This window comes from Somniosus microcephalus, chromosome 11, assembly GCF_052327205.1.
Source record: "Somniosus microcephalus isolate GS21.2 chromosome 11, FLI_Smic_1.0, whole genome shotgun sequence".
Taxonomy (NCBI): domain Eukaryota; kingdom Metazoa; phylum Chordata; class Chondrichthyes; order Squaliformes; family Somniosidae; genus Somniosus; species Somniosus microcephalus.
The window spans coordinates 1,153,359-1,166,448 of NC_140997.1; the positions used below are offsets into that span (position 1 = coordinate 1,153,359).

Consider the following 13,090-nt stretch of genomic DNA (forward strand, 5'->3'; position numbering starts at 1 on the left):
AAGCCCAGGCTTAGTCCTGCAACAGGTCTTAACGATGTAATTAAATTAAATTAAGGACTTCACCTTGGGCAGCTCCAAGCTCTCCCAGGGCAGGCAATAGAAGGGATGCTAATTAGTGGTGTGTGTGGCCTAGCTTTTAACAAGAGCACACACACACTACACCCCTTGATGATCCGGCCTTGCTTCTTCTTTTCTCCCCCCACCTAAAATACAAAGTCTTGGGAGAGTGCCCCAAATAACACCCACCTGTAGATGTTCCGGATGAAGTTTTCTTCCCTCCTTTCAAGCAGTTGGTTTCTCTCCCCTCTCTCCCTCTCCTGAAGTGGAGGCCAAATTGGGGAGGCAGTGATAGAAAGGCCTCTCCCCTGGTTGATGTTGATGTAGGCCTCCTTTCTCCTTCTCCTCCTCTGTCCTCTCTCTCCAGGCACCTCAGTTGATGTAATGATGGTGGAGTTGGTGGTGGTGGTGGTCCAACGTTCTCCTCCTCTTCCTGGTCAGGGGACCACCACTTTAATCCACTCTCCAAAGTCTAGCTGCTCCCTCTGCTCGTGCTTGCAGCTGAACAGAGGGTAACTTAAGACTGAAGTACAGAAGCCTGCTATGGCTTTATATACAGGTGTGGTCACTGCCGGTACTGCAGTATAGAATCAGTTCTCTCTTAAAGGTACATACACAGCAGGTTCCCCATCATTTTTGTTATGCTTTTTGTGTCTTCTACTGTGAAGACAGATTCAAAATATTTGTTTAACGTTTCTGCCATTTCCTTATTCCCCATAATAATTTCTCCTGTCTCAGCCTCTAAGGGACCAACATTTACTTTTGCTACTCTTTTCCTTTTTACATACTTGTAGAAACTCTTACAATCTGCTTTTATATTTCTGGCTAGTTTTCTCTCATATTCTATTTTTCCCTTTTTATCATTTTTTTTGTGGTGGGAACACTGTAGGGCCAAACTAGATGGGTGAGTTGTGGGCTGAACGGCCTCACTCATCTGTAACCGCCTTGTGATAATCGACCAAATCTCCAGAATATTCCTCGAGACAGCATTCTCCCCCTCCCCACCCAGCACCACACCCCGACCCTAACCCACCTTAGGAGCCATTAGGGTCACCAAATTGACCAACTAGCCTGAACTAGATTAACGGTTGAATTAACTTACTGATGGAGTGGATCTCCTTTGTTTATTAGATTCTAACCAGTCTTTTCTCGGGGCAAACCATGAAGATGATGTCAACTAAGAACAACACCATGAGCCGCAGATACCAGGCTCCCACTGTGGCAGCTAAATTCCAACAGTCTCTGATGGAACTGGCGGAGAAGATGGAAAGGTAAGTTCAGTACATCCAAACAGTATTCGCCCCATCCCCGCACTACACCCGAACCCTAACCCTCCCTGCACCCTAACGCTAACCCGCCCCGCAGCCTAACCCTAACCCGAACCCTCCCCACACCCTAACCCTCCCCGCACCCTAACCTTAATAACCCTCCCCACACCCTAACCCTAACCCTAACCCTAACCCTCCCCGCACCCTAACCCTAACCCTCCCCGCACCCTAACCCTCCCCGCACCCTAACCCTAACCCTCCCCGCACCCTAACCCTAACCCTCCCCTGCACCCTAACCCTAACCCTCCCCCGCACCCTAACCCTAACCCTCCCTGCACCCTAATCCTCCCCGCACCCTAACCCTAACCCTCCCCGCACCCTAACCTTAACCCTAACCCTTCCCGCACTCTAACCCTAACCCTAACCCTCCCCGCACCCTAACCCTCCCCACACCCTAACCCTCTCCGCACCCTAACCCTAACCCTTCCCGCACTCTAACCCTAACCCTAACCCTCCCCGCACCCTAACCTTAACCCTTCCCGCACCCTAACCCTAACCCTCCCCGCACCCTAACCCTAACCCTTCCCGCACTCTAACCCTAACCCTCCCCACACCCTAACCCTAACCCTCCCCGCACCCTAACCTTAACCCTCCCCGCACTCTAACCCTAACCTTAACCCTCCCCGCACCCTAACCCCAACCTTAACCCTTCCCGCACCCTAACCCTAACCCTAACCCTCCCCACACCCTAACCCTAACCCTCCCCGCACCCTAACCCTCCCCGCACTCTAACCCTAACCCTCCCCGCACTCTAACCCTAACCCTAACCCTCCCCCCACCCTAACTCTAACCCCCGCACCCTAACCCTCCCCGCACTCTAACCCTAACCCTCCCCGCACCCTAACCCTCCCCGCACTCTAACCCTAACCCTCCCCACACCCTAACCCTCCCCACACTCTAACCCTAACCCTAACCCTCCCCGCACCCTAACCCTCCCCGCACTCTAACCCTAACCCTCCCCGCACCCTAACCCTCCCCGCACTCTAACCCTAACCCTAACCCTCCCCGCACCCTAACCCTCCCCGCACTCTAACCCTAACCCTCCCCACACTCTAACCCTAACCCTAACCCTCCCCGCACCCTAACCCTCCCCGCACTCTAACCCTAACCCTCCCCGCACCCTAACCCTCCCCGCACTCTAACCCTAACCCTAACCCTCCCCGCACCCTAACCCTCCCCGCACTCTAACCCTAACCCTCCCCACACTCTAACCCTAACCCTAACCCTCCCCGCACCCTAACCCTAACCCTCCCCGCACCCTAACCCTCCCACTCCTGTCTGTCTGTTCTGGTAACTCTGGTGAACACTAAAGGTGCGATTTGAAGAAGAGCAGCAAATTCTCCCAGAGTCCTGACCAACAGTCTAACCTCAACCAATAACTAAAACAGATGAACCAATCATTCATCTCACCGCTGTTTGTGAGATCAAGCTGTGTACAAAATGGCAGCCATGTTTGCCTATATAGCAACATTCACTGCACTTTGAAGTAATTCATTGTTTGTTAAGTGCTCTAAGATGTTTCTGAGATGTGATAAGGTGCAATATAAACGCGAGTCTTTCTTTAAAGTTTTTCCCAGAGCGCAAGGCTGATTTGATAAAGTGATAATAATCGCTATGACATGTTCTGCTTTTTTCAGCTGCAATCCATTTTTTGTCCGCTGCATCAAGCCAAACAACAAAAAGGTAAATAGTGGGGCAGGGGTATCTCCTTGGGGATGCATTAAAAGAGGATCCACACTTTCTCTTGTTGGTTTATAACTGTCTCTCTTTTCAGGAGAAAGTTTAATGAGGGGCCAAAGGTTACACTGCACTAGACCAAAAAGATTCAAAATAGTAGAAGCATTTAGATTCTTAAAGGAATTAATAAATTGAATTTAATATGTTGGAGATTGGCACAAACTTTCAGATCAGGGGACCCGGGCTCCAGCACAGGTGCACAGACAGTTCTCCACGCAGAGAGCAGTGAGTGTCTGGTAGGGACTGGCTAGGGAGGCAGACTGTGGCTAAATGTAAGGGAGAAATGGATGGATATTTGAGGGAGTGGGTGATTGAGGGGATTAGTGCCTTGTCTGGCCAGATGGATTGCAGTCTTTGCTTCTTCTGTACTTTTCTGTTTTTCTAAGGTGAGGTAAACCAATAAGTAGTAGTTCGATGATACAAATTTGGGCTTTTTAAAAGTCTGCAGCTTGAAAGGGAGGGAAGACTGACGGAGCTAAGGAATTGTATAGTTTGAGATCTTGTGAAAGAATTACATTAGGAGAGAGGTCATTCTGATTCCAAAACAACGAAGGTTCAGTGAGGTGGATGGAAAGGAATGATCAGAGGAGCACTGACCATCGTGCTATTATGGGATGGAGGGAGACGAGAAGGGCCTCAGCTGGTGAAGACAATGAGTAGCTGAGCCATGTGGAAGGCTCCAGGTTTGATCCTCAGCTGTGTTGGTCTCAGCATCGCTGGGTTAGACAGCTGCAGTGACCTTCACTGGAAAATGGATGTATACGGATGTCGGTGGGTGAAGACAGCGTTGGGGTCAGATGTGATTCCTTCAGATGGTCGAATAGCATGTTGGCACTCACACATGAAGAATGACACTTGGGCAAGAGACTGGTGGACGCCATGGAACTGTTTCCCAGCAAGGCGTCAATTCCTTCTAGAGAGCAAGAAAGGGCGGAAAAAGAGACAAGGTTTTACAACAGAGGTTGAAGGTTGGAGGTGAGAGAAGGACAACCTATCAGATGACAAACTGATGTGAAAAACTCTCCTTTCCTGCAGGAGTCCGAACTCTTTGAGGTCGATGTTGTCAGCTCACAGCTGCGGTATTCCGGGATTCTGGAGACCATCCGTATCCGGAAGGAGGGCTATCCTGTCCGCATTACGTTCGATAATTTCATCAAGAGGTCAGTGTAGGACCTATCTGTTCCGGGATATTGTGTGATGCTAAATGTGTTAATTTTTAAATCATGAACAATCAGATGGTCAGATCTAGAGAAAGGGGTTTGGTGACACCGTGTGTTAACTGTGCTCCGCACTCTGGGCTCTGACTTTGAATCCAGTCCAGATTGATGGGATCAAAGACTTTTTTCCTGATAACTGTAAGTGAAGTGAGTTTGTTGCAATTTCAGTTTAATACCTTTAGTCACAAATTTTAATGGAGACCCAAATGAAAGGTCAAAACCTAAAGTGCATGGAGGATAAGGTCAATCAAAACGTAATGGTTAGGAATAAAAACAGAAAATGCTGGAAATACTCAGCAGGTCAGGCAGCATCTGTGGAGCGAGAAACAGAGTTAATGTTTCAGGTCGATGACCCTTCGTCAGAACTGGAAAGAGTTAGAGATGTAACAGATTTTTAAGCAAGTGTAGGGGCAGGGAAAGGGGGGAGGGGAGGAAAGAACAAAAGGGAAGGTCTGTGATAGGGTGGAAGGCAGGAGAGATTAAAAGACTAAAGGGATGATGGTGAAAGTGAAAGGAGATGGTAATGGGACAAGTTACGAAACAAATGATGACTCCAGATGAAGTGTAAATGGCAATGGCAGAATGATCGACAGCTGCCATGTGAGAGAGAAAAAAAATAGGGGCAGAGGTTATGATCTGAAATTGTTGAACTCGATGTTGAGTCCAGAAGGCTGTAAAGTGCCTAATCGAAAGATGAGGTGCTGTTCCTCGAGCTTACGTTGAGCTTCGTTGGAACAGTGTAAGAGGCCAAGGACAGAGAGGTCTGAGTGGGAGTGGAGCAGAGAAGTAAAGTGACAGGGGACCGGAAGCTCAGGGTTACACTTACAGACTGAACGGAGGTGTTCCGCAAGGTGGTCACCCAATCTGCGTTTGGTCTCCCCAATGTAGAGGAGACCGCATCATGAGCAGCGAATACAGTATACTAGATTGCAAGAAGTACAAGTAAATCACTGTTTCACCTGGAAGGAGTGTTTGGAGCCCTGGACAGTGAGAAGGGAGGAGGTAAAAGGGCAGGTGTTGCATCTCCTGCACTTGCACGGGAAGGCGCTGTGGGAAGGGGAAGGGGTGTTGGGGTGATAGAGGAGTGGACCAAGGTGTCGCGGAGGTAGCGGTCCCTTCGGAATGCTGAAAGGAGAGGGGAAGATGTGTTTGGTGGTGGGATCACGCTGGAGGTGGCGGAAATGGCGGAGGATGATCCGTTGAATGTGGAGGCTGGTGGGGTGAAAGGTGAGGATAAGGGGAACCTTATTGTGATTCTGGGAGGGAGGGGAAGGGGTGAGAGCAGAAGTGCGGGTAATAGAACGGACACAGTCAACGGTCGTGTCAACCACAGTAGAGAGGAATCCACGGTTGAGGAAAAAGGAAGACATGTCGGAAGCACTGGTATGGAAGGTGGCATCGTCAGAGCAGATGCGGCGGATACATAGAAACTGGGAGAATGGAATAGAGTATTTCCAGGAAGTGGGGTGGGAGGAAGTGTAGTCGAAGTAGCTGTGGGAGTTAGTGGGCTTATCGTGGACGTTTGTCGATAGCCTATCCCCAGAAATGGAGACAGAGAAGTCGAGGAAGGGAAGGGAGGAGTCGGAGATGGACCATGTGAAGGTGAGGGAAGAGTGGAAATTGGAAGCAAAGTGAATTAAATTTTCTAGTTCAGGGCGAGAGCAGGAAACGGCACCAATACAGTCATCAATGTACCGGAAAAAGAGGTGAGGGAGGGGACCTGAATAGGACTGGAACAAAGAATGTTCCACATATCCCACGAAAAGGCAGACATCATTAGGATCCATGCGGGTTCCCATAGCAACATCTTTAATTTGGAGGAAGTGAGTGGAGTCAAAGGAGAAGTTGTTTGATGTGAGAACAAGTTCAGCCAGGCGGAGGAGGGTGGTGGTGGATGGGGACTGGTTGGGCCTCTGTTCAAGGAAGAAGCAGAGCGCCCTCAGGCCATCCTGGTGGGGGATGGAGGTGTAGAGGGATTGTACATCCATAGTGAAAAGGAGATGTCTGGGGCCAGGAAATGGGAAACTGTTAAAGTGGTGGAGGGCGTCGGAAGAGTTGCGGATGTAGGTGGGAAGAGACTGGACACGGGGAGAAAAAATAGAGTCGGGATAGAAAGAAATCGGTTCCATGGGGCAAGAACAGGCTAAAACGATGGGTCTACCAGGGCAGTCCTGTTTGTGAATCTTGGGAAGGAGGTAGAAGCGGGCTGTGCGGGGTTGGGGAACTCTGAGGTTGGCGGCCGTGGGGGGAAGATCTCCAGAGGAGATGAGGTCAGTGACAGTCTTGGAAACGATGGCTTGATGTTTGGTAGTGGGGTCATGGTCCAGGGGGAGGTAGGAGGAGGAGTCAGAGAGTTGCCGTTCAGCCTCCGCTAGGTAGAGGTTGGTTCGCCAAACAACAACAGCGCCACACTTATCAGAAAGTTTAATGACGATGTTGGGGTTGGATCTGAGAGAATGGAGTGCTGCAAGTTCAGAGAGAGGTAGGTTGGAGTGAGAGAGGGGAGCAGAGAAATTGGGACGGCCGATGTCACGCCGGCAGTTTGCAATGAAAAGATCTAGAGAAGTTAAGAGGCCAGAGGAAGGGGTCCAGGTAGAACGAGAATTCTGAAAATGGGAGAAAGGGTCTGCTGTGCGGGAGGAAGACTCCTGGCCAAAGAAGTGGGCACAGAGACGAAGGCAACGGAAAAAGAGCTCAGCATCGTGCCGAGCTCGAAATTCGTTGAGGTGGAGGTGTAGGGGGTTGAAGCTTAGGCCTTTGCTGAGGACTGATCGTTTGGGGTCAGAGAGGGGAAGGTCAGAGGGGATAGTGAAAACACGGCAGGGGGTGAGATTGGAAGAAGGGATGGGGTCAGAGGAAAGTGAAGGGGAAGAAGGTTCCGGAGGGGTGTTGGTGTCCAAGAGTTGTTGAAGCTTGCGACCCTTGACATCTGAAAGGAAGAAAAAAAGTTTTTTGTTGAAGCGCCGGATGAGGCGAAGGGTGAAATGGAACTGCGGACCCGGACAGCTTTGAGATAGAGTGAGTCGGTGCTGCTGAAGAGAGAGGTCGAGGGTGTTCATGTGGTGGCGCATGGCGTTGAGCGTGGATCTCAGGATGTGGCGAGAGCAGTGGTTCAAGGAACGCTGAATATCTCGGAGATATCTGTAATCCTGGGTGGATCTAAAACACAAAGGGTGGAATTTCAGTTGGAATCCACGTGGAGTAAGTCGGAGCCGGAGACAGTTGCTGAGGAAAGAGATGTGGCTGTGAAAGCGAGTCTCGGTAGATACCTGATCAAACACGAGAAGGGAAACAGAAAGCAATGAAGATGAACAAGGTGAAAGAGACAAACAGAAATCCTGCCTGAGAGAAGAGCAGAACTTTTCCAAGGTGGGCATTCCTGGAAGAGAAGTGGCCGTGAATTAAACAGTAATACAAAAGCAAAATACTGCAGATGCTGGAAATCTGAAATAAAAACAGCAAAACATAATGGTCAGGTGCTGATAGGCTTGGATTGTAAAACCTGTAGATTATAGGATGACGGGTGAGGTAAGGAGTTCCACTGTTTGGAGATCATGGAAAATAATGAGTTAAATTAAAGAACAAGCAAACTTGCATTTAGGCAGCACCTTACACAACCTCAAGACATCCCAGCAGCATTAGGTTCAATGAAGTGCCGTCACTTGTAATGAGGAGCAGGATTATGAGTTTTGAATTCAGCACAATGAAGGTGCAGAGAGATGGTGTAGAGTCTGTAAGCGGGTTTTGATCCTAGCCCAATTGCTAGACGGATGGTTCGAATCGCCCCCACCTTACGGAAGTTCTATACCCGGGAATTATTATTCTGAGTGTAAATGAAATAAGTCATGGACAGGAATGCGTCGGTGAAAAATCAAACTGATATTTATTTGGTCTAACATACACTGACTAAAACATGCACTACTAAACAAAATCACTGCCTCTGTGGAGAATAAAATCTAGGTTACAAACAACATACATACAGTACAAAACTGGGGACTATAACAAGCAGTAATTCCCTTGTTGCTATGGTGGACTCTAATTCCACCCCTACCAACGAATTACCCAGTCGCATAAACCCCTTCGCCTGGCTGAACCAAACGAAGCTCCCACCCTCGGAATAGCCCAAAACTTCAATTCTGAGAAAACTCTGAGCCCTTACAGCTCACAGGTTACCGGCTTGGGACACTCGAGACTGTGCTTACCCCCACACGCGGTCGGTTTCGATCGCTCCGCTCAGTGGCTTCTCTGGTTCTTCTTGTTAGGTCGATCTTGTTGGAACGGGAGCGAGAGAAAGAGAGAATGGTGGAAAAGGATCTATCTTTTATAGGAGTCTGGCTACCCCTATCTTTCTCGCCAATCTTTAAAATCCTTTTGTTTCTAAGCACTCCGGTGCTTAATCATCCTCGGACCCATGAGTATTCCGTGATTGGATTAATGGCCCTAAGTCTGGGACATATCTTTCGGTCTTTGTGTTGGGGAAAAAACTGGCTCCTTTTCGGCTGGCTGAGGCCAGTGGGTTCATTGTTCTGCTTCTCTTCTGAGATGGAGGTGAGAAGTGCTTTGCATATTAGAGTGGCCTTTCTAATAAGTTCAAGTTCAATGGCCCCCTTCCTTTTCCCAGGACTGTCGGGCGAACCCATACATTCGGGATGACTGACAGTTCTTTTGCCACAGCCAACTGCCATGCGTTCTCTGGAGTTTTAACAAACCAGTCCCCCACGCATCTGCACAGGGCGATCCCACCACAGGGAAAACACCCTCAGCCCATAAAGTCCACAAAAATATTCTTGACTGAGTCCATTCTTCAAACAGAGACTTTGCGATCTCTTCAGGCCCCCATTTGATGCTTTTCTTTCCACAAAGCATCACTCGACGAGAGAGCAAAGGCCAAAGTCTCCCACAAGTGAAGCTGTTTCCCTGTTTTTACATTTTAAACCCCAGAACTGTACCCCTTACTGCGTGTCATCGTTCCCTTTTAACATAGAAACATAGAAACATAGAGATAGGAACAGGAGTAGGCCATTCGGCCCTTCGAGCCTGCTCCGCCATTCAATGAGATCATGGCTGATCTTCGTCTGAGATCATAGCTGATCTTACCAGTTCAGTACCCCGTCCCCGCCTTTTCTCCGTAACCCTTAATCCCCTTAGCCTTCAGAAATATATCCAATTCTCTCTTGAAAATATTTATTGAATTAGCCTTCACAGCCCTCTGTGGCAGGGAATTCCACAGGCTCACCACTCTTTGAGTGAAGAAATTCTTCCTCATCTCTGTTTTAAATGATTTGCCCGCTATTTTTAGACTGTGGCCCCTGGTTCTGTGCTCCCCGGCCATTGGAAACATTCTCTCTGAATTCAGCCTGTCCAGGCCTGCCATAATTTTATATGTTTCGATGAGATCCCCTCTCAATCTTCTAAACTCCAGTGAGTACAAGCCCAAACTATTTAATCTCTCTTCGTAGGTCATTCCCGCCATTCCAGGTATCCGAGTCAAAACATCAGCGAAACGGCTTCTTAACACATTCAAACGGCTGGGTTCCAATTCCCACCGACAAACTTCAAGTCAAAATACAGAACATTAATAAGATCCACAGGACGTTACCAAAAGGTCACCGCGCACATCTCACATTACAGCATTGACAGGTGGTAACACATTACAAAAATGCAACAGCACACATCGCGCAATACAGAGTGCAAAACTATAACCAGAATACAATACACTTGCTTACAGAACTTTGGTACATTACAAGTTTTGCAGGGAGAAACCATCATCAACATAAATCAATTACACCTTTCCGGATCGATCTAACACCCCTTGCCACCGCGCTCGGAGCATCTGGCTCCGTCGCCTGCAGCTGGTGTAAAACAAGTAGCTTACAAGCAACAATTGTATGATAACTAATGCATGGGAACAGATGCGAATCCAGGGGGGAATCTCTATACTCAGACCGATCTCCCACCATGGTGGCGAGACAGTCCCCTTGATCTCCTCCCCCACTTCTACTGTCTTTTGCTCTAAAGTGTAAAAATGTTTCTGGGAGAGCTCAACGGTCTTTATTAACTCAGTGAGGTGTTCCGGCAGAAAAGGAATCGGGTACCCGAAATGCTCCACATAGTATGGTTGGACCGCCCGTACAGGGACAGGGTAGGCTTCAGAGGCCAAACAAAGCTGGCATGGGCTCAACAAATTGCTATACGGTTGCAGCGCGGTGAGATGCTTGTTGCTTAAACATGAAGGGACGTGACCTTGCCTCGGGCCCTCCAGGTTACTGCGGCCCTCGCCCAGCAACCATGCTCCATACAACACACACACCTCATTCCGTGCAGCCTGCTCCGAGGCGTTCCTGTCCTCTCGTATCAAATCATTAACAGTTTTAGCGTGCCTCTCTGTCTTGTTTTGCACACTTTGTACAAAAATAATAAATTGCAGGACAACGGAGTATTACAGTTTAAACTCTTTTAATTAAGCATCAGGTCTGTAAGCTTTCTCAATCAATGCAGCACCATGTGGACAACATGGAGTCAGGACCCCCTGGGTCCTATAAACAATAGCAGTCCTTACAGATGCCTGCAGGCCAATGACAACTCAGCATGTGATCACATGTGAATATAATAGGTATTCCTTACAGATGCCTGCGGGCCAATGACAATCAATATGCAAATGTTACATCCCCTTTCTTTTAAAAGAAAAATGTTATGCATTTTGTTAGCACTGTTGCCTCACAGCACCAGGGACCCGGGTTCGAATCCGGCCTCGGGCGACTGTCTGTGTGGAGTTTGCACATTCTCCCCGTGTTTGCGTGGGCTTTCTCCGGGTGCTCCGGTTTCCTCCCACAGTCCAAAGATGTGCGGGTTAGGTTGATTGGCTATGATAAATTGACCCTTAGTGTTAGGGGGATTAAATACGTGGGGTTACGGGGATAGGGTGGGATATGTGTTGGTGTAGGGGTTACGGGGATCGGGTGGGATATGTGTCGGTGCAGGCTCGATGGGCCGAAATGGCCTCTATCTGCACTGTGGGGTTTCTGTGATTTCTGTGATTACTTTTGCACCTTTCTTCTACATAATGTTCTCAGTAGCATCAACATATAAGTAAACTCAACATTTAACTAGCACTGAAAACATCTCAACGTTTCAATAACGATGTACAGTTTTTTTTTAGTGCAGCGATCCGCCTACACCCTTTCACAGTTCACAAGTCAAGGATAACTAGGCTTGACCTCTCGTCGGAATGACGGTGTTGTTCCTTGGTGTTCAGGAGGTGCCTGCGATTGTGGCGGTACACCTGTCCTGCTGGGGTGCGGACGTGATACGATCGCTCAGTGTCAGCTGGCTGGATGACGACTGCTGGCTTCCAGTAGTCATGCTCCTGGATTCTGACGGATTCTCCATTGTGCAGCGGCGGCAGTAGTCTAGCTGACCTGTCATAGTATCTCTTTTGGTGTTGCTGTCTCTGTACACGTTTTGCATGCACTTGCTTGCAGCTGACGACCTGCCAGGGCCTGTCTGGGATACGGTGAGGTATCATGGGCTCTTTGACATTTGATGGGCGGTGTTCTAGACAAATGGAACATTTTCCGACAATGTCCTCAGTGTGTTTGCACATTCCGGGCCAAAACATAATGTCACGTGCTCTTTGTTTGCATTTTTCCATGCCCATATGTCCAGCATGAATTTTTGTCAACATCTCTTCTCTGAGACTGGTAGGAATGATGATTTTCTCCCCTTTGAAGACGATTCCGTTGATTTGTGACCGTTCGTCTCTGTGGTTCCAGAATTCAGATATGCTCTGAGGGCATTTCCTCCTTTCCTCAGGCCATCCTTCGTGTATGACTTTGCTCAGCAGTGTGAGTTGTGCATCTTTCTCTGTTTCTGCTCGGATCTCCTTCAGTTTTGAGTCACTCACAGGTAAGCTGTTGTACACCATGTGCACCTGCACATCCATGCCTTCACTGAGGCTGCTGTCCTGGTAGCTAAGAGACTTTCTGGAGAGCGTGTCTGCGACAGGAGTGTCTTTGCCTGGACGGTGAATGATTGTGAAGTCGTACTTCTGCAGCTGAAGGATCATTCTCTGTAGCCTTGGTGGGGCTGCGGCTAGTGGTTTCCTCATGATTGACTCGAGGGGCTTGTGGTCGGATTCCACAATGACTTGTTGGCCATAGACGTACTGGTGGAAACGCTTACATCCGAACAGAATTGCATATAGCTCTTTCTCAATTTGAGCATAGTTGATTTCACTGTCTGAGAGAGATCTGGAAGCGTAGCCGATGGGCTTTCCTTCTTGCAGTAATACTGCACCTAGTCCGTACTTTGACGCGTCCACTTGTAGTCTGAGCTCTTTGTTGGGGTCGAAGTAGGCAAGAACTGGTCCTGGTTCTCTGGTGATTAGGTCTTTCATTTTCTGAAATGCTGTGTCATGTTGTTTGTCCCACAGGAACTCATTGGATTGTTTGAGCAACTGACGCATGGGTGCATTGATTTCGGAGAGGCTCGGGGCAAACTTGGCTAAGTAGTTAACCATGTCTAGTACTGTCTCTAGCTCTGCGCGGTTCTTCGGTGGCTCCATCTTCTTGATGGCGGAGATTTTCTCTGGATCTGGTTTAATGCCATCAGTTGAGAGGCGATGCCCGAAATAACTGATCTCGGTGGATCCGATTATGCTTTTCTCGGGGTTGAGCCAGATACCTTTCTCCCATGATCTTTGTAGCATCGCACGGAGGTTCCTGTCATGTTCCTCTCTATTCCTGCCATAGA

The 13,090-nt window shown here is 48.7% G+C and overlaps 1 protein-coding gene across 1 annotated transcript in view; it reads left to right on the plus strand.

Annotated features, from left to right (window-relative positions):
* Positions 1-13,090, plus strand: part of myo15aa (myosin XVAa) — a 581,049-nt gene that overhangs the window by 326,794 nt on the left and 241,165 nt on the right. Inside the window, 3 exon segments of the mRNA XM_086002218.1 lie at positions 1,189-1,328; positions 3,023-3,068; positions 4,158-4,282. Of these exon segments, the coding sequence (XP_085858344.1) occupies positions 1,189-1,328; positions 3,023-3,068; positions 4,158-4,282 (311 nt within the window).